Consider the following 22,566-nt stretch of genomic DNA (forward strand, 5'->3'; position numbering starts at 1 on the left):
GACAAGAAACAAATCAAACCAAGTGCCTCTCCTTGGGGAGCTCCAATCTTATTTGTAAAGAAGAATGGTAAAATTATAAGATTGAGTATCGATCTACGAAGAAATCAATAAGATCATAATCAATAACAAATGACATCTTTCAAGAATAGATGACCATTTTGATCAGTTAAACGGAGCTAAGATCTTCTCAAAGAACAATCTAGGCTAGGCTACCACAACTGAAGGTCAAGGCAGAGGATATTCCTAGAACAACCTTTAGGACAAGGTATGGACATTATGAGTTCACGGTAACCAATGCTCCAGCAGCATTCATGGATCTCATTAATAGAGTTTTCAAACCATACCTCGACAAGTTTGTGGTACTATTTATAGATGATATTCTTGTGTACTCACCAACTGAGGAAGATCACAAAGAACATCTTCGTCTCACTCTACAAACACTAAGAGAAATAAAACTATATGCCAAATTCAAGAAATGTGAATTTTTGCTAACAAGTGTCGCCTTCTTGGGTCATATAATATCGTAAATGGGCATATCAGTGGATCATAATAATGTGGAGGATTTCATTGACTGATCTTGACCGAAAACTAGAATAGAAGTTCAAAGCTTTCTGGGGTTAGACGGCTATTATAAAAAATGTGTTGAAGGATTTTCGACAATAGATATTCTGCTCAGCAAGCTCACCCAGAACTCTAAATTCAATTAGAGTGAAGAATGTGAGAAGAGTTTTTAGATCCTCGCTTCTATGCCAGTATTAGTACTTCCCGAATAAGGAAGGAATTTCACAATTTACAGTGATACATCAAAAGAGGATTGTGATGTGTTCTCATTCGAGAGGGGCAAGTAATTGAATATGCATCGAGGAAATTAAAACCATGTGAGAAAAATTACCCAACACATGATATTGAATTAGCCACAATTGTATTTGTGCCAAAGATCCTGAGAATCAACTTCTTTGGTGCCAAATGTTAGATATTTACCAATCACCAAAGTCTTAAATACTTTTTACACAAAAGGAATTAACATGAGGCATAAATGGTTTATCAAACTAATGAAAGATTATAACAAAACAATAAATTACCGTCCACGTAAGGCTAAAAAGGTAGCTGATGTGCTAAGCCAAAAGGACATGGAGAAAGTAATCCTACACTCACTACCAGCGCAACAGTGCCTACAAGAATCAATGAAATTGAATCAAGACCAAGATCTATACTTGCCAAAAATTAAGGAACAACTCAAAGAAGGGAAAACTTAAGAATTCCAGACCGATGAGAAGAGAATTCCGCTGGTGAAACAAATTTTATCAAATCAAAAATATTCAACAATATGTGATGTCTGAAGCACACAAGTCGAAATTTACAGTCCACCTTGGTAGTACCAAGATGTGTCGAGATTTAAAAAATAAATTCTGCTGGAATAAAATGAAAATAGATTTGGCTGCTAGGTGCCAAAATTTTCAACAGGTCAAAGAACACCAAAGGCCTAAATGACTCTTGCAACCACTAGAAATACCGAAGCGGAGACGAGAGCATATTTCCATATACCTTGTGGTATAACTGCAAAAATAAAGACAAAATCATGATGATATTTGGATATTGGAAAGGTTAACAAATCCAGAGATTTCATACGCAAGTTTATGGTTTAGGGTACACAATAGCCGTAACTTTTTTTGAGAACCAAGCAAACGCAAGTTTCGAGGACGAAACTTCCAATAACGAGGGTGGGTTGTGAGGACCCAGAATTTCAAAGAACGAAACATCTTAAAGTGTGCAAAGTTCAGCATAGTAGAGTTCGGGATGTCACAAAAACGCAAGACCAAAGTCGAGTATATCGAGAATGTAAACCCCTAGCTCATGAACTTGAAACTTTAGCTCAAAGAAGCTTCATTCTTATGTCATAAATAAACCAAAATTATATTCAAGGGAAGAGCTTAAAGATTGGATAAATTTAATGTGCAAGAAATGGCCTTTGAGTTAACCAAAGTGACTCTTGGTTGTGGATAATTGGCCACCAAGTTTTTGGCCAAGACCAGCCCTTAGAGTGCCACAATGCAGCCTATAAATACATGCAAGCCCTTTCACAAATCCTTGCATCAAAAATCCTCTCAAAATCCCCTCCAAGTTTCGGCCACTTCAAGAAAAAAATGGAGGCTACATTCAAGCAATGTAGATATGTCCAAGTGCTGCCCACATTGTGATACAGGTGATGCCCAAGTTCGTCTGAAAGGATGCCCTTGTTCGACCCAATAATTCCCAAGTTTGGCAAAGTTCGCCGAAAAACTGAGCGAGCTCGAACCACACTAGTTTGATCGTGTAGTTGCTATATTCATGAGTTCCAGCAAGGATCGTGCAACATATATCAACATTCTAAGGTGTTGTTCTATCCAAAAATCACGTTTGAGTGCTACCCGAACATTTGTCGAGTTCTATCCAGAATTTTCCTAGGATCCATCAAAGTTTCGATCAAGTTTATACCTCACATTCAAAACAACGGTAAGTGGGCTTATATATGTTTTAAAGGCTTATGTATATGTTAAAATTCGACCGTATATTGTATGTTTTGCTTTGAATATTTTGTTTCACATTTGCATCTTTTGCTAAGTTCTGTTCCAATCCGATTTGTTCCGTCCATTTCAGGTGAACGGTTTGATCCGTTTGTTTTGTCCCAGTGATATAACTTTGTTTGATATGTATCGAATGATGGGCCATCAGGAAAGCTTGTGAGAGAAAAAGCCCCAGAAGGAGCCTGTCCATGGGAAAGACTCCAGAGAGAGCCCAGATGCGGGAAAAGGCCTAGAGAGACCCCATTTACAGTAGAAAGCCCCAGAGAGAGCCCAATATTAAGGATATCCCATGGTCATTATTATAAGATCTATGTTTATGTTAAGATTGGTTGAAGGGTCAAAATGTTTAAAATTGGGGGTTGAATAAACACTTAAGGATTTTTGGCTTCTTTTCGAAATAATGAATCAGTTTAGTGACAAACTGATTTCAGAAATCTTGTTGTCGGTATCAGTCAGTTAACTAGTTTAATTGCGGAGATAAACTAACTGATAGATTGAATACTCAAAGCATGACTGAAATAAGGAACACAATGATTTCATGGATGTTAGGAGACTTCAAATACTCCTATGTTACCCCTTCTACGTGGTATGCCTAAGACGATTGTGTTAGACTCTGAGGTTAAGTTTTTGAGTTATTTCTGAAAAACATCGTGCGCTATACATGAAAAGAATTTATTGATTTCTACTACTTGTCATCGTCAAACGAATGGACAAACAGAAGTTATTAATAGGACTGTAAGGATTCTATTCATGCTATTCTTAATATAATTTAAATAATTGAGAAGAATGTTTGTCATTTGTTGAATTTGCTTATAATCATAATGTGCATTCTACTACAAATTATTCATCGTTTGAGATTTTTTTTATTATTTTAACACATTAACTCCTTTGGATTTTTGTCTTTACCTATGAGTGAAAGATAAAACATGATAAGAAAAACACAGAGTTTGTTCGAAGCTTGCATGAGAAGGTCAAGGCATACATTGAAAGAAAGAATTTGCAATGAACCAAGCAAGAAAATAAAGTGAGAAAGAAGATGATTTTTGTACCAGGAGATTAAGTGTGGTTGCATTTGAGAAATGAGAGGTTTCCAAAGAAGAGGTGTCAAACTCCTGTGAATGAGCGATAGTACATTCCAAGTAATAGAAAAAATCAACGACAATGCGGACAGATTGGACTTACCAAGTGAGTATAATATGAGTTAAACTAAAATGTTACTGATCTTTTGATGTAAGAGATAACCAAGATTTGAAGAGAAATCTTTTTCGAGAAGAGGGATGATGCGATCACGGATGCTCCTAAGAAAGCAGCATGAGACCCGTTGGAGTTACCGGCAGGACCAATTACGAGGGGACGGAGCAAGAAGTTCAAGGAAGCTCTTCAAGTATTCATTGCGAGCTATCAAGAGCATGACAATCAAGTTTGAGACCATTATAATGTCATACAGGTGTTGAAGGACCAAGAAAAGATCCTCCAGGCCGAAGCAGGGCACCCCCAGAGTTAGAAACAGCCTCCCCAGTGCGCTAGGCCGACCCTAGCATGCCAACACGGAAAAGGTGCCGCCCCAGCGCGCCCCCTATGCAGTTGGGCACTGGGGGATTACTACGTGCTTCAGCGCATTCCCCTCTGCCAGAACTTCAGAAATTCAGAATTTTGACACACATTAATTGAAGAAACAATATTTTCGAGTTTTTGAGAGATATTTACCCTGTATTTTTTTTATTAATATGCCTTGTAAGTTGGATTATCGACAATTATTGAAGATTTTTATCAAACTTGTGAGCTTTTCTTTAAAATTTCAAAAGCTTTTTGCTTTGTTCATAAAAAATCAAACTTATTAAATATTTAATCTTTGTGGCAATTTCGATTATTTTCACTTGGATTGTCAAAGACGAGTTCTTTGATGGTTCGTTTGAATTTTGATTGTTTTCATATCGTGTTATTTGTTATAAATTTTTTCATGGTTTAAGGGTGAATATCATAAACAATTACTTGTTTCAAAATATTGGACGCACAATGGTTCTTTATTTCATTGAATCGAGGGAGTTGTTTTTATTTTATATCGTGTTTTCATTTCTTGTTTGAAGAATCGAATTAGTTGAACTATTGTGAAGGTTGAGATAGAGTGCAAAAACTGATTGACGAATAATGAGCATAAGTGATCCTTGATTAATGATCACATTTAGACGTTGGGACGTGCTATGATACTTTGAAGTGCTTCTGAACTGAGCCGGTTAAGCAGTTATGTGTGAGATCATTTGATTCATCGATTTTTTTACAACAATCAAACAACAATTATTCTAAAGTCACGATGAAATTCTCTATCTTAATTATTAATCTATTTCTAGAATTAATAATCTTATTTTTATTTAAGAGTCCAACTATTTCTAATTAAATTTAATTAAATAAAAACACATTCAACAACTATAGAATTTCAGCTCTTTGTCTAAAATCGCACACCGAAATCGAATATTATTTCTAGTCGGTTTAACCATATGTTAATCAATATTATTGAAATTATTTTCAATCTATTCTCTTTCGAGTCTAGATCAACCAACAAATATGCAATTAATTGGCCAGATTAAATGCAAGAGATCTACATAAATATCAATCAATAACATAAAATAAATCAAAACTCTAATCAATTTAATTTGCAAACAACGATCACAAATTTGGCTCTATCGTATTCCCAGTCATAAGATGACTATTCCGTAAAATCAAAACTAGACAAAAATGTAATATTTGAAGTCAGGAAATTAAAGAAATACAAATAAAAATAAGAATTCTCAGCCATGACACATTAATTTTCTTGTTAGTGTGTCTTCTCTTCTTTGTTCTTCATGTTTCGATGATGAAAAGTCCTCTGAGATTGAAGTTTTTTTTGTGTATATAGGAGAGAGAGAATATATAGAAAAAATAAGTTAAAAAATAAATCCCCCCTTCTATGATAGGATGTAGTCTATCCATAAAGAAGATTGAGTTTTTATTAAAAACTCTATCAAATCATTGCTTACCTTAATCTTAAAGGTTTTCTTCTCTCCAAAATATTCAACAAATCATAAACCACAATTAAGATTTTTAAAATATGGTATTTTTATTATTAAATTTATCCTTCATACAGTTATAAGGAAGAAGTGAAGCAGACACAAGGCGTGACAACGCCTTGTTACAAGATCTCTTCTGTTTTTGTCTTTCTTCCAAAACTCCATCTTGGCAGACAACTTCAAATATTATAAAAATCACTTTTTTAGCCTAAGATCATTAAATTTTCTCGATCTTATCATATACATATTCTTCGATTATAGGAAAAACTCTTCATCAATATTTTCCTTCATTATCGGAAATTCTTCCTACTTGGAAATTATTTGACCTTATTTTCAAAATTAAACTTTTTACACCTTTTAGTCAAACCTAAAAACAATTAAAAATGATGATTTAAGCATAAATCTCGGAATAAAAAAGTCAGATAAGCACGAGTACGACAAAATAAAGTTCTAAAAGGACTATATGATTTGTTCTTACCATCTTAACAGTTCAATGTTCAAGCATTGCTTTCGAATCAACATATTCAACATGCGACAAAAATTAATGGCGAACAAAGAACAACTTTAAAGGCGGATATGCTTAGTATGCTAACTTGTCTACAAGATTGGTTTGAGGGAAAAAAAAATAGGACCGCCTGAGCGTCAGACAAATTTGCAAGTTCAAATTCTGAGAAAGATCGAAAGTTTTCCAAATATATTTTAGTAAATTGTAATGAATTTTAAATGTTTAACGTAGACATCAATATTTCATTTATATATCATTTTGTATGATGTATTTTCTCAACTCAAAGTACTTAATAAAAATAATGTTTTTTCTACCATCTAAAAATAATTTTTCTGGTGTGTCTCATTCTGGCCATCAATGAATCGAAACGCATTCAAACCAGCTCGAAACCAGTCCATCTACTACCAATTCGGGTGGTAAATTGGATTAGTATCAAGGTAATTTTACCTTGGAATCGAAATCGCTTCGGAACTAATTCTGAACCGATTCCAACCGATTTTGACACCACTCTTTCCGTTTCCAGCCGGTTTCAGCACCAGTAGATCTGGAACCAATCAGAACCGGAACAAGTGAACCAGTAAACATGTCTAAATCAAACAAAAATTTGAAATGAAATAATATCAAATTTTAAGATCAAAATGAATTTTTTTTTATTTTATTTTATATTTTATTTATACTAGTAAATGAGATTCACATAAATGTTTGTGCCATAATATATGAATATTATTAATTCTATATATGTAATATATTTTGTTGTAAAAGTATTTTACATAGGTACGAATATTCTAGTTTTATGAAGATTGTACATGTATATCTAATCAAGGGATCGAGAAATTGGATAGAATAATTCATATTCAAATTTTACCTTGACTATTGATTTGAAATCTTCATTAGACCATATTAACGCCACTGTCAACTCTACATGGATCTCATCCTTAACAAATTCCATTTAATTATGCTATTGTCATGTCTAGAATACAAATTTGGGTAAAAAAATAAATATGCACAACCTTAAAATTTTCAAATGCATACTTTTCATCAACTATAATTGCTACTTTAACATAAGACCAAGAGAAAATAACAATAATTCTCAAAAAGTGGTCAAAAAAGATCCCAAACAATGCATTAAAAAATGTATACAAATCTTTATATTTCCATTAGAAAGTGAATCTCAGCAACATTAGCCAACACTCCAAGACATTTCAATCTATATCTACACAAATAATGCAACATGAAAAATGGGAAATTAGATTTAGCAAGTCAATCAACAAATAACTTAGTCTCGAGTAAACAACGTATATTCACCATCAATGTTCTAAAAAGAAATAGATGGTAAGTGAACAAATACTCACCACTTAACGTCTAGACGATATTTAGACAGTTTTTTTATCTAAATATTTCATTATTCTTGTTTATCTCCGTATTTTTTCAATAATTCTTTTGTATCGGATTCAAACTTAAAATTAATAGTATATTATGTACGTAAAATATTTTGGACCAAAATAATTATTCTACAGAATGGAGGTAGGGGCTTTATTAAATAATAGAGAATAGTAAAAATACGTAGATATTGTGACAAATGTTTTATAACTAACTGAGAAATTGCCAATTGGGGACTGCACTTATTGCCTTCTGCTTCCCTACTTCTCCCCGTTGGATTGCAGCGGTCCAGAATTCTATTTGATTGGAAGGTGCGTGCGAAAAATATAGCTTCAATCTAGCCATTTAACTGATTTACCTTTGCGGTTAATGAGAATTATCTTTATTTTTATTTTTTTGTACAAATTTCTGCGATCGGAACCCTAATTTATTGGCTTTGCTAACCGGCAGATTGGTTATCTTTGTTTTTGTGTGTATGTTCATATCTGTTTATATTTACATAGAATTGCAGCTACCAATTTTTTAATTTCTGTCTGAAACGAAATTTGGAGGAGAATGGATCGGGAATGGGACTTTTTTAGATTTTAGTTTAATTTAATTTACGTCAGAATTTTTTATGAAACGGTGTTTTGTGAGGTCATTGGACCTGGTTGTGTGATATCTGTAATTCATGTTTTTGTATTTTATGTGATGTGATTACGAACACATACGGTGTGCAATTTTATCTGCCAATGAGAATACAGTATCTAGGATCTGATTTTCGTGGTTTCTAGTTTCCAGCTTTAGGTTAACAATGGAACTTAAATGTAAACTCGTTGAACTTGATTAATATCTGATAAGGTATGTGAAATATTGTATCTGATACCCTTTTGCAAACAGTTTTGTGACTGTTCAATTTTTTTGTGTTCTTTATATCCGAACATTTTCTTTGGGTGGAGATCAATGAATAGTTTTGCTGAATTTCAAATTCTATTCTAAGGTACTAATTGGCTGTGTGCTCATCTCCTGAATGCTTCTCATTGTATACACATTTAATGTGTATCTATGACGTTGCATTTTGTGGATGCCAATTGATTAATATAATCCGTTAATGCATACTTCTGCTTATTATATCCACCACACCTTGATCTCTTTAGGTTTGTTGACAGCAGATGTATATTTGGCTTAATCTAGGTGTGACAGTAGTGCTGAGATGCTGGTTGAAGATGACACTCCTACAAAGGAGAGGTGGACCGGAGACTACGATGATTCAGAAGGAAATGAGTCTGACGAAAAAGCAGATTTGGGTAAACAACGAAGCAAAGATAATAATAAGAACAATGGTCACAGGGAGGAGAAAGATTACAAAAGTAGGGATAAAGAAAGACTAAGGATGGTTGAGAGCTCGAAGGAAAGAGAGAAAGAGAATAAAGATTCAGCATCCAATAAGAGTAGAAGGAAGGACAGAGACGAGCGAGTAAAAGATGAGGTTCGAGATAGAGTCATGGATAAAGACGTTGATCGTGAAAAGCGCAGGGAAAGAGAGAGAGATAAAGAAAGAAGGGATCGAGGAAAGGAAAAGGAGCAAGAGCGGAGGAGGGAGAAAGATTTGGAGAAGGATGGTGATAGAGGACGTGATACAGACAGAGGCCGTGAGAAGATTAGAGACAAGGATAAAGACAAGGATAAAGACAGGGAAAAGGAAAGGGATAGAGCAAAAGATAAAGAGCGGGAAAAGCAAAAAGACAGGGAGAGGGAAAAGGATAATGGCAGAGAAAGGTTTAAAGAGGCAGATGAGAGAGACAAAGGGAAGGAGAAATTTAGAGAGAAAGAAAAGCAGACAGCTCAAGAGAAGGATAGGGCGAGAGACAGAGGTAGGAGTGATCGTAGACAGAAGGATGGGGGTCGTGAAAGGAGCCAAGGTGTGGAGGAGGATGTTGTTAATCATGTTCAAGATCATCAATCTACTAAGGAGGTTAATATCCCTGATGATGATAATGATCCCAAAATTCTCCAGCGCCAACAAAATTCTGATGCTGTGCTTGTTGCTGTAGTACCTCTTGAATCTTCAAACTTGGAAGAACGCATTTTAAAGTAAGTCACTTTTTACTGCTTATTGCTAAGATTCATTACTATGTTCCTTTTCCCCGCCTATTAATATGCAAATTACGTTCATGGCAGTTTTTGCACTTCCCTTGTGTGCTTTTTTATTACAAAACAAGAATTACATATTTTAGGAATATTTTTGTCTGTTAATTCAAATTTCAAATTTACAAAAAATGCCTGATTTTATCCATGATGATCAGATACATAATAATCTTTATGAAGTTAAGTGGTGCTTTATGGTTGCATTGAATTTATGATTAAAGAATGCACTATAGGAAGACATTTACGGGAGAAATTAAAGATGTCAGGTTATTGAGTGATATCTAATTGGACTGTTAGATGTGATTAGTTTCACCTTTAGAAGAGGCATAATTAGCTTCCATTCTTAGTTGTTAATGTGCAAGGATCACATGTATTTTGCAGGGTTCACCATGAATAGATTATAACTTCTTGTTTTCTTTTAAATTTGAGGCATCAGTCAACAATCAATAAACCTAACATGGTTGTTTGTTTGATAGAATGCGAGAAGAAAGATTGAAGAAGCCATCAGAAGGTGCTTCTGAGGTTTTATCATGGGTGAAGAGGAGCCGAAAAATCGAACAAAAAACGACTTCTGAAAAGGAAAGAGCATTGCAGCTTTCTAAAGTATTTGAAGAGCAGGTAGATTGTCTGAAACTTTTATAGAGTTTCGTATTTTATAATTGAGTAATAACAAATGGCATGCACATATATTAGATTTTACTATGAAATATAATTTATGTATGTTAAATTATTATATAAAGTGTAATTATGTTGAAATAATATTTTCGCATCTAATGCTGTGCTAGAGTTTTATTTTATTATGTTCTGTTTTCTCATGACAATAATAGTATTATGAGAACGTGTATTTGGGAAGAAAAATTCGGCGTGTTTTAGAGATTAAAGTACATTCCTTTGAATGGAAAGCTTTGATCATATATTTCTTCGTTTGTAACAGGACAATATGAATGATGAAGGAAGCGATGATGAGAAAATAACACAGCACACGTCTGGTATGTCTTATAATCATGCATACTCTTTTCTTGTTGAATTTGAGTTATAACACATTCATTTTGGTGCCTGGAGACAAATGTGAGAAGTTTATTGTTTAATCTGAAATTCATGACTGATTTGAAATTGTCACTTCGAAAAAGAAATGTGTATTTTGATTCTTGAATTGTAAAATTTGGATACTGAATTCCGTGATTAATTCCGTGGCTGTTTAATTATGAGCTTTGCTAGGACATTTGTCTTCATTTTTTTGGCAGAAGATTTAGGTGGGGTCAAAATTCTTCATGGTCTCGATAAAGTTCTTGAAGGTGGGGCAGTTGTCTTGACACTCAAAGATCAGAACATACTTGCAGACAGTGACGTCAATCAAGGTGAATCATTGGTTCCTCCTTTCTCATCTATCCTTGTGCTTAATTTTTCCTTTTTTACCATTTGGGTATTTTTCGGCTCAGATATCTTAAGGTGACGTTACGTTGTATATACCAGAGGTTGATATGCTTGAAAATGTGGAGATTGGTGAACAGAAACGAAGGGATGAAGCTTATAGGGCCGCAAAGAAGAAAACGGGTGTTTATGATGACAAGTAGGATTAATCAAATGTTAATCTTAATCACTTTATATGAGGTCTAGATGCCTAACTTTCTCTTTCTCGTCATTAAATTAGGTTTAATGACGAACCTGGTGTCCCGAAGAAAATGCTTTCGCAATATGATGATCCTGTCACAGAAGAGGTTAATTTAATTCTTTTCTTTCTTACAGTTGTAATTGTGCACATGTTTACTTTCTTTATCTGGTGACAGGGGGTAACTCTTGATTCAAGTGGACGTTTCACTGGTGAAGCCGAAAGAAAATTGGAAGAGGTAAGTTGTTGTGTTGATGTTTGCACTAATTAGATTAAAATTTCTACATTTAAACCAAATATATGTTGGCTGAGGTTATAATTTAATGACAGCTCCGAAAAAGAATACAGGGGGTTCCTACTAGCAATCTAAGCGAAAATCTCAATTCAATTGGGAAAATATCGACAGATTATTACACTGAGGAAGAAATGATGAAGTTTAAAAAGCCAAAGAAAAAGAAGTCCCTGAGGAAGAAGGATAAGCTGGACTTAAATGCCCTTGAAGCAGAGGCGATATCCTCTGGGTTAGGTGCTGGAGATCTTGGTTCAAGAAGTGATGGGAGAAGACAAAATCTTAGGGAGGAACAAGAGAGGATGGAGACAGAAAAGAGAAGTAATGCTTACCAATCAGCATATGCTAAAGCAGATGAGGCTTCTAAAGCGCTTCGACGAGAGCAAATCAATTTCATACAAACAGAAGAAGATGACACTTTTGTGTTCGGTGATGATGATGATGAGCTTCGAAAATCGTTGGAGAGGGCAAGAAAAATAGCCTTGAAAAAACAAGATGAAAAAGAAAAATCTGCTCCACATGTTGCAAACTTTCTTGCTACTTCCACTAATGATTCCCCAGCAGACAATTCAAATTATGGGTCTGGAGACCAACAAGAGAATAAGGTTGTCTTCACAGAAGTGGAAGAATTTGTCTGGGGTCTGCAGATTGATGAAGGTATTCAATTGTGATTCATCACATCTCTTCTTCCATTGTTTGTTTTTCTTTCCCTACACTAGAAATGCAGTTCAATATTTCTGGGAAGTGAGAAGAGAGGGGATGATACTGGGGTGAGCAGTGATTAAATGGTAGGATATGTGCATTGTTCCACTAAACCTTGTTGGTTTCAAAATGTTTCAACTAAAAGAACAGACTATGAGCTCTTCTCCTGGCAACTTTTTTTTTTCTTTTCTAAATTCTCTTTTCTTGTATACTTAAGACGGTGCTAGTTGGTTTGGACCCAGTATACTGCTTTGACATTATTTGTGGTTATCAACAGTGTCATCATAAGATTAAATGTTATGTGTAATCTCAGTTTATTCTTGTGTATTTTTTCCCTTTGTTTGTCTATGGAATTTGTTTATGCTTGCATTTGCCACAACTCTCCTTTTGGTAAATCGAGTTCCATGTTGTTAAGTGGTATCTTTTTTATGGTTGTAATATTAATTTTTCTTCTCCTTTCAAACAATCAGCCATGATTCTAGAGTTTATTCTTCTTTTTAGTTTGACTGATTTCTCCAGCATGATTTATTGTTAAGTGTATTTCTGATACTGTTTACTCTTCAGATGCTCAAAAGTTTGACCAGGAAGATGTTTTCATGGAGGAAGATGCAGTACCAGATACCTCTGATCAGGAAATGAAAGATGAAGATCTTGGCTGGGCAGAGGTAAAAGAAACTGCAAAAGATGAAAGGCCTGCTAAGGAGGAAGAAGAGGTTGTTCCAGATGAAACAATTCACGAATCTGCTGTTGGGAAGGGTCTAGCTGGGGCTCTCAAACTTTTAAAAGATCGAGGAACACTCAAAGAAACTATTGAATGGGGTGGTCGAAACATGGACAAAAAGAAAAGCAAACTCGTTGGCATCTATGATAATGATGGAGCTAAGGAAATACTCATTGAGAGGACCGATGAGTATGGACGAATTGTGAGTGATCTTTTATAGATAAGTCTTTTAACTTTCAGTACATTCGATATGTATTATCTGTTGCTGCCTGCTGGTTATTTTTTGCAGTTTTGGTATATAACCACTTATCATTTACCTACAAGGATTCGTTTAGTTGATGCAGGAAACTATTTGTCAGTAGATTTCTGTTATTTAGCTCATTATACAGATGGTTTGGTTAGTGTACATGATTGATCATTTAAAGAGTCGCCACTCCCAAGTTTGAGGAAGAAATTATGCTTTCTTGTCTTTGTAACCATTTATTCTGCTAATATTTGTTAGTTTATTAGGTCTGTGATAGATGGGTCCTGACATACGTATAAGAACTGTAGGAGTAAGATATCAAAACTAGATTTGAACTCTATTGAACATGTCTTTACAGAACCGATATTTCAGATTGGCAAATGGGATATAAGTTGAACCATTCAAGAGTAGTAAAATTGTTAAAAATGCTTCAATCTGTCATCTGTTTTTGCTATTGACTTAAAACTAATGTTAAAAATTTTGTTTTGTCGTGTTACTGAATTGCAACCATTCATTAACTCTTTTGGAACATATTAAGAGAAGATGATTACGATAGAACCACCTAGCAGCTAGCAAAACTTTGATCAGATGGATAAGATCAAGATTTGAGTTCATACTTGATGTATCACAAAACAAGGTTTTGCTGAACACTCCATGAAGGAATTTTAATCTTATTGTATTTGTTGTTTCTGATATTTTTAATTTTAGAGTTTTTGATATAACAGCATCGTTGATTTGGATATTATTGGTTTGCTTTGAAAGAATAACTTCATGAAATGTTGTTGGTGATGTGGCAATGGTTTTCCACTGTTCAGTTTCTTGTCAAAGTTTTTACTTAATGACTTCTTATTGTGGAATCTCCTCAAATGAATACCATTGTTATTTTCATTTATGAATTATGTAAATGTTTATGATTTCTTACCCCGAAGTTTATCCATAGTATTGGAGCACTTAAGTGGTATTAAATTAAAGAGCATGAGAATGCCAACTTCAAGCTCTAATGGATGCCTTTTCATCTGCTGCAGTTGACACCAAAAGAATCTTTTCGGCTTCTTTCACATAAGTTCCATGGGAAGGGTCCTGGAAAAATGAAACAAGAAAAGCGTATGCGGCAATACCAGGAGGAATTAAAAGTAAAACAAATGAAAAATGCAGACACTCCATCTCTTTCAGTGGAGAGAATGAGAGATGCTCAAGCTAAACTACAAACACCGTATCTTGTATTGAGTGGGAACGTCAAAACGGGGTATGATTCACCTTTTTCTTCATTCACAATAAAATCCTGTGAGTTTAATTTTTGCCTGAACTTTGTGATGTCATGAGTTATTCAAGCACAAGATTCTAAATTCTCTATGCGCTAGTCGAGCCCTAGAAAAGCGCCTAGGTAGGGACTAGGCGCCGCTAGGCAGAATTCACGATATCAACATAATAAATCGCATGCATTAACTCCAACAAAATAACATCAAATTTAAAATAAGTCCAAAATTACACAATTAATAGAATATCACAAATGTACTCAACTTTTGTTCCATAATTACTTTTCATTTTTTTAAATTGGGCTTTTAATTTAAAAGACAAAAAAAACCTAAAAGCCCTAATCGGCCGTGGCACCTAGGATGCATATGCCTATTAGTCGGCGCCTAGGGCCGCCTAACGCCTTCTAGGCCGCAAGGATGCCTAGGATAGCCGACTAGCACTTTTTCCGTGCCGGCCAATTTTAGAACACTGTACAAGCATCAGAATACCAACCAAATCCCTGTTTACAGTTCTGGAAACATAACACAAATAGTAGTTGCATGTGCAATATAGTACTATCAATTCTTTTGGTGGAGTTGCCTTCTTACAAGCACCCAATGAGGAAAAATCGCATTTGTGTATTCTGGCATTTGTGGGGCATTTTATAAAATCTGGTGCTATTTCATGGAAAAATTCTAAAATTTATGCTAAAGATTTGGACAGCGAAGTAAATTTATTGGTCGTGGGATCTGCAAAATGTGTACTGATTTTTGCTTGTGTATAGTTCTGCTCATTTTATATGCAAAAAATGTTGTTTAAGCCGCTGCTTTTGCTGTTATATTGTTCTTTCCTCTGTTTAGAGCCATGCTATTACTGTTTTTCTTACTATTTCAATCATCTCCTTTTCAGTCAAACAATTGATACTGGAAGTGGCTTTGCAACAGTTGAGAAAGACCTTGCTGGAGGCTTAACCCCCATGCTTGGTAATAGGAAGGTCCGTGTTGCTAAGATTATGAGTTTTTTTTCAGTCTTCAGTTTCACTTTTTCTTTGCGGGGTGTTCGTGTTGACACATATGTTGGAGGACTCCTCCGGCCTTCTCTCTCTTTCGATTTGCTTCCTCACACACTCAAAAAAAAAATTACATTGTACTTCCCTTATGACCTTGTCTCTGTTTCCGTAGTATCGAATAACTATTTTCATTCCAGGTCGAGCACTTTTTAAATATCAAACGCAAGTCCGAGCCAGGAGATGCAGCTGCCCAAAAGAAGCCTAAAACTTGAGCGACACGAGGTAGCCAGAATCATGTCCCCGCCTTTGAATTGTACTATTTCGCGTGCTAGACATCAACTTTGGAGTCACCAATTCTCCATATGGCATTTATAGATTTTGTGACCGTAGATTTGATTGAAATATCTACTTTATTTCTTTACGTTCCATTTTGAACTGTAATCAATCTATCTATCCATGTTATCGGGCGAAAAATGTAGGGCTACTTGAGCTGGTTCGTAGTCTTTGTTTCTTTTAAAATAATGAAAAATTTGTATTCGAACAGAAACTATTTGGTTTTTTAACGATGATGCAATTTTTCACATATTTACACTAATAATGATATTTTATATTAAAATTTATTACTTAACACTACATTCCTACACTGGATAACTTGTACATGGCCTTCTTTGTATGAATTGTCATCAAGCATATTTATGGCATTTTATAAAGTATTTATTTTTCCCAGATAATTTTTTTGTATACACATTCAAATGAACAAATGCAAGCAGCCAAATGGTGGTTCAAATTACACGAGCACAATCACTAGCATCACATATCAGCACTACTTTGCCTTCATTAATCTGGCTTGCTAGCTTCGGCTGAAGGGTGGTATACTTTTTCTCGACAAATGACGCTGCTTCTAAAGCATGGTTAGCGTCTACAAATGCAACGCAGCAGCCTCGAAATCCTGCTCCACTAAATCGAGCTCCATACACTCCCGGGGCCTTCACCAGAATCTCGTATAACTGAATAAGTGGTTCGCTACCTATAAAGAATTTCAATGAAAAGTGAACCATTCTACATGCTTTTCTAAGGATTGGAAAATGATAATATACAAGTCAATCATACCGCATTCGTAGTTCTGTATAGAACTCAAACCAGATGCTGAGATTAGTTTTCCAAATTCCTCAAGATTCCCAGAAGCCCAAGAGTCGAGCCCTTAAATTATTGCATCCAATCAAAATATAAAATAATCCCATCAAATTTTGAGACTAGCAGCTGGTGGAGAGGAGGGAAAATTGTTTACAAAGAATGGTACCATTCAAAACTCGCTTATTCTCTGAGAAATAGTGTTCTGCTCTTTTAGCAAGAATGGGATCCAATTTGCACTGGAAGCAAGTTGTGAAGATTAGCTTTAAACACACTAACATGTCTCTAGAAGTATAAAAGCCATGACAGTAAATGAGTAAATAGAATAAATGTTTCTATAAGAATGCATTAAAATAAGTACCTTGTGTTGTTCATAAACTTCGGACTCAACTGAACAAAAAGCATCAGATTACACATATCATGGAATCTGTTGTACAGAGTATTTGAAACGACAAAGTTATGTCTGTGTACCGTTTGATAGGTGAGGCTCTAGTCCTTCATTTCCTGAAGCCCTGTAGTTATAACAAATGCATCAGTAAGGAAATTAACGCGATTGCATTGTTACCTCATCAGTAATTATGTGCAGAAAATTGAATTGTTCGTGATTGTTGCAAATTACGATCAAGTTGAAAAGGCCTCTATTTGCCATGTGTTTAGAATTCCAAAAGGCCACAGTTATCAGAAGATAGCATGGTAAACTGAGCAAAAGTCCAATCTATAACAGAGACGAAGGATCTTACTGAAGCAGAGTTCTTGCAGCTTCTTGACATTCTGCAACTCGTCGATTGTATCCAGGATTAGTTGTCAATGCCTGCTTCAAGCCGGAAAATGCCAGCAAAATCTTGAATTTCTTGTTAATCCCGATGTTACATTGACTATTCATTTCTGGAGCCCGTACGAGTTTGTGTTCTTTGGTCTGCACAAGAAAAATAAGAATTAGAAGAAAGTTTTTCTATAATCCCGAAATCTTGTGTTATTAGTAGTTGTGGCGAACAGAACATGCAACTAATGGTAGGACACTGAAAAGCAGAAAATGCAAATATAATCAAACCAATAATAAACTGCAGTCTGAATTGAAATCATCACCTTGCAGTTCATACAAGTTAAACATCCATAGCTTGAAAGCAGTATGGCTGACTGATCGAGTATGCCATTTTTCAATCCAAGATATTCATTTTCAATCAGCCTGCTTGCATGAAAATTATTTAAATTATGAAACAAAACTAGTTATTTCCTCTGTTTTCTGTAAGGATTACCATATCCATAATCCTCACGAACTTAATAAAGGAAGGAAAGTTACAATTTTCACATCAAACAACCATACCTATCATATTCAATATTTTCTGCAGGATCAACTGTAAGGTTATTTGAACTTTCAAAGGCCAGCAGATATGCCACACCAACCTGTCAAGCACGTAATCCGACAGACGATAATACATTAGTTTTAACCAAAGCCTTGCAACTCAGTCACGACAACAAATGAGTGAACAAACTAGTTTGGTAGGTTAAATAAATCATCAATGCAGTTGGCCAGCAAAGAGAAGTAAGTAATGCTTACAGCTGCGGAAGAGCTAAGGCCTGAACTGTCTAGCCCCTCAGCACCATAAATAAATCCAATAATACCCTGTAAATCAATACAAAGATCCATCTATACTGAGCGAAAACAATAGAGCTATCCAAACATCATGAAATAACACATGGATGGGCTACGCAAATAAATGATGAGCTCTTAAAAATACAGAAGAACCGAAGCTGTCCGGTTAAAAAGTCATAGAACATAGAAAATTTCAACTCCTTCGTCAGCACAATAGTGGAATAATATTATTCACTACAACTCTAATTATTTTAAATAATTTGAACAAAGTGATTGCCAAATAAAGCAAACCAAATCAAATGGAATGGATTAGCTCACAGAAAAATTACTTACAGTTTGAAATCATCTTGATTTCTAGCGTACCAAGATATTTCCATCTTTCAGTAAAATCATTCTATTTCAAAATCCTGAATCCACTGTGTAAAGATAAAAGGAAAAATATATACCTTTTTAATATGGTTGCCGCTCTTCTGTAAAGCAAAAATTGCTCCTCTGGCATAATTTCCCCAGCTATATACCTCCCCAGGACCAGAACCATTTGGTTGGCCTGAATTATTCAATTTGATAGCATTCTTTGGCAGCTGTATTTCATCTACACTGGGAATCAATGGTGTGAATATACCATGTCTTATAATATACTAATTAGTTCGATTTAAATTAAAGATTTCAATAGAGAAAACAGTCTTCAATCACTAATATCTCAACTAAACAGAAGAGAATAAAGAAGTATAGTATAGGGAAGAAAAAGTTCGTGAAACTACATCTTTCAAACATTATCAATTGTTTTAGCACCACTTATTCAGTGCTTTTCAGTTGATGAGAGGTTTCTTGATCGGGTAGCGGAATGAATTCAAGCAAAAATGATTGACAACATCAAAAGGAAGTTATAGAACCTAAGATATCATGGCGAATTATGCACAATGAGATGGAAAATTTCCCTTTTTCAAGTAAGAGTAGCATCAAATTATATGCTTTTGATCATTACCAGAACCTAACTTCGCCCTTGAACTGTCCTGATTGTATTACAACCTACAAAAAATCATATTTTTCCTGTCATCAGTCATTGCACCAAGGAAATAATGTTGATGCTGGTGAAATATCTAAAACATACTCATTTGTTAAACCAACCATACTGATGTATTACATTATAGGAAGAATCTTACAAAGTCGTAGACATTCTACATCATTCCTATGGTCTCAATATCTCTTCAAAATAGCAAGTGATATAAATGGAGCTGACTGTCTTTTCAATGCCCACAGCTACAAAAGAAAATACCTTAGAGTCATTGGATGGAACAAATCCTAGAAGTATACCCTTATTGATTGTCATAGCTGAAACAGTTCCGCCCTGTGACGATACAACATTTATTGAGTAATAATTTGAGAATTGGTAACTAAAAAAAGCAATCAGATCAGATCCCTGAATAACAAAAGCACTGATGTACAAAAAGAAATATTAGAGGTAGGAAATATACTTTTCTATATCAAGTCATTCTGAGTACAAGATAACCGTTATGATGTCCAAAAAATTATGTGACTTTACAGCTTAAATTTGGTTTGAAATACATCAGATATAGTCGCCGTTTATTAACTTAAAGATGAAGCATGCATGTTAAGCCAAAAGTTAGAGGAGAACACAAACACAAACCTGGTGGTCAACATGAGCACCTAGTGGACAAATCCTATAAGGGGATACGACAACTCTGACCTCTTTGGCATCTCTACCAGACATTTCAGCAACCTTTGTCTTGATGAAATTTAACTGCAACAATAACAAATTGGTAATAAGATACAACTAAGCTAGCAGTCAACTGCAGCAGTCTGCTTGCAATGTAGAAAACTACACATATTTACTTCGATTAAAATTTCTCAAAGAAATGATAGAAAAGGAGAAAAGGTACCAAATATTCAATACTACCAATTTCAGAAATGATCAAAACTGGAAATATAAATTCATTTAAAATTTTGAACTTGGATTGGTGACGTATAGTTGGATCTAGTGAATCCCTCTTCTGTATATTGTATATTCTCATTCCTGTTTGAAAAATAGATTTATTCGCAACTGGAAGAGATGCGTTCTCACTTAAACAAGTTCACGGCAAGTGGCGATGCCCAAACAACACTACTAAACAGGTTTAAAGTTCCTCGGATTTTCAATGTCGGACAAATTCCTTGCTTTAAGTTCAAACCCACTACACTTTTGAAAATAATCTATCAATTCTTTCTTTCCCAAATAATCTCTCAGATTTCATCAAAAGTCGTTACAACAACCACAAATCAGTATGGAACAATGACAGAACAAAAGGCAGAACAAGATTCATTCTTTTGATTCCAAATGCACTATGACATACAAATCATACTAAGATCAATCATACTTTGATCTCCTGTGAATCATGAAATCTATCGTCAAATCACTATCTTCAAGCGCTTTAAACAGTCAAGTTGCATAAAAAATAAAGAACTCGAGAAAATTATATACCAAATAAGAAAAGCAACATCCACATTGCATACTGCAAATGCCCACGACCCAGTATAAACCAACCAAATCAAGATTAAAAGAAACACACCTCTGATTCAGAAGGCCAAAACATTTCACCCATTTTCCGAAACAGGACCCAGAAATTCCAATCCAATGGCTTTTTTCTTGAACCGGGTTCTCTCCTGTTCACGTTTATTTTCGCAAAAATTACGTGAAATTAAAGCAAAAAGCCAGCAACGGATGGTAAAGATGAACTGTGAGGAAAAGGGTCGGTTGAAGGGGCATTGTAGTGAATGGATAAATTTTGGATTTGATTGGACATCAATGTCAAAGAATATTGACTTGGATTAATTAACATCACGTCTTATATATGGGTTTCTTTTAAAAATAATTTAATTTTTAAAATTAATTTCAAAAATAATTTAAAAAAAAAAGGATTTACAACAATATCTCAATCCGTGCTTACGAAGCACGGATGGTGCTCACGTGGAGCAGCTCCACGTCCGCGCTCGGTAAGCAACGGAATATTTTAGCGACATAATATATATCAAAACCGTCGCTAAAATTGAATCAAAGACGGTTCAAACACCGTCGTTAATTTTAGCAGATAATTGTATTAACGGCGTGTAGTATCAACAGCGTGCACATGAACGTCGCGGATAGTCTTGAACTTTCAACGGCTTGCATCTTTGCAGCATGCAATGTGCGATGCAGAAAGAGAATTCACTACAACAAAAATGGCTTTTCGCAGCGCGCAAATTCTCTTTCCACAGCGTACATTGCACTGCGGAAACCATTTTTCATCGCTAAGTTTTTCATCGCTAAAAACCATTCATCAAAAAAACAGACAAGAAATTCATCAAGAAATAAGTTTTTCATCGCTAAAAGCAATTCTTGATTAATTTCTTGTCTGCTTTTTTTCTCTGTCTTCACTACAACAAAAATGACTTTTCGCAACACACATTGCACGCTGCAAAGATGCAAGCCGTTGAAAGTTCAAGATTATCCGCGGCGTACATATGCACGCTGTTGATACTATTATCCGCAGTGTGCAATGTACGCTGTTGATATTCATACCAAAATTTCGGCATGGAAACCGTCGCGAAAATTAATGACGGTTTAATTTTAGCGACGGTTTTTAAACCGTCTCTGATTCAATTTTAGCGACGGTTTTGATATATATTCAGTAGCTAAAATATTCCGTCGCTTACGGAGCGCGGACGTGGAGCATCGTCCGTTCTTACGAAACGCGGACGCTACTCCACGTGAACAGCGTCCGTGCTTCGTAAGCACGGATTGAGGTATTGTTGCAAAGATTTTTTTTAAATTATTTTTGAATTTAATTTTAAAAATTAAATTATTTTTAAAAAAAACCCCTTATATATTAATCAAATTATATATTTTGTGACATCACGTCATCTAATCAAATTATATTTTTTGGTGACCTCACGTGTTCAAGTTGGCAGCCGTTCAATTCTTCTAAGAATATTTTTTCATGTGCGATCATGTGCCTCGTGATTGTCCAACACCGTGAGAAGTATTCGAGTTGTTGGAATATCACACCTTGTATCTAATCAAATTATACATTTTTTTGACATGACGTAGTCAAGTTAGTGGAGTAGGTGAATGTTTGATTAATATTCAGAAGTTCAATTCTTTTAGCGATACTTTATCCGATGAGTTTGTCTCACATGGTCGTCCAACAGCAAAAGGAGTATTTGAGTTGACGGAGTAGGTAAATGTTTGATTAACGGTAAGGATTTCGATTCTCTCTGTCGAAAAATTTTCGGATGGACTATTGCAGAAAGTTTGTTCTATATGATTTAATTAATATTATTTACACGCTAATACGTTAATTTAAGAATTTATCGAAAATAATCGATTTTCAACAATTAAAATATGTATTATGTTGGGGATCGATGTAGAGTTTAG

At 34.9% G+C, this 22,566-nt stretch overlaps 2 protein-coding genes across 5 annotated transcripts; one reads left to right on the plus strand and one right to left on the minus strand.

Annotated features, from left to right (window-relative positions):
- Nucleotides 1–7,679: 7,679 nt before the first annotated feature.
- On the plus strand, nt 7,680–16,013 carry LOC142505624 (SART-1 family protein DOT2-like). Of its 4 annotated transcripts, none has more exons than XM_075618686.1 (13): nt 7,680–7,804; nt 8,667–9,566; nt 10,097–10,238; nt 10,555–10,609; nt 10,865–10,978; nt 11,094–11,190; nt 11,272–11,338; nt 11,408–11,467; nt 11,560–12,175; nt 12,785–13,143; nt 14,211–14,431; nt 15,331–15,415; nt 15,628–16,013. In XM_075618686.1, exons 2-13 carry the CDS (start codon nt 8,686–8,688, stop codon nt 15,700–15,702), a joined length of 2,772 nt encoding a protein of 923 aa, XP_075474801.1. In that variant the 5' UTR covers nt 7,680–7,804; nt 8,667–8,685; the 3' UTR covers nt 15,703–16,013. The 4 variants fall into 4 exon arrangements, with proteins under 4 accessions (XP_075474801.1, XP_075474804.1, XP_075474802.1 ...); XM_075618689.1 differs by having other exon boundaries at nt 10,868–10,978; XM_075618687.1 differs by having other exon boundaries at nt 7,714–7,804; nt 8,645–9,566.
- Nucleotides 16,014–16,094: 81 nt separating this feature from the next.
- LOC142505625 (galacturonokinase-like) lies at nt 16,095–20,950 on the minus strand. The gene is made up of 14 exons (XM_075618690.1): nt 20,723–20,950; nt 19,804–19,917; nt 19,432–19,503; nt 19,141–19,184; nt 18,602–18,752; nt 18,120–18,185; nt 17,886–17,965; nt 17,648–17,747; nt 17,302–17,477; nt 17,033–17,073; nt 16,923–16,951; nt 16,731–16,800; nt 16,541–16,630; nt 16,095–16,457 (listed from the first exon to the last, which is right to left on the minus strand). The coding sequence occupies exons 1-14, from the start codon at nt 20,753–20,755 to the stop codon at nt 16,213–16,215; spliced, it is 1,311 nt and encodes a 436-aa protein (XP_075474805.1). The 5' UTR covers nt 20,756–20,950; the 3' UTR covers nt 16,095–16,212.
- Between the last annotated feature and the right edge of the window lie 1,616 nt (nt 20,951–22,566).

The sequence above is a fragment of the Primulina tabacum genome, chromosome 10, assembly GCF_025594145.1.
Source record: "Primulina tabacum isolate GXHZ01 chromosome 10, ASM2559414v2, whole genome shotgun sequence".
NCBI classification, from domain to species: Eukaryota; Viridiplantae; Streptophyta; class Magnoliopsida; order Lamiales; family Gesneriaceae; genus Primulina; species Primulina tabacum.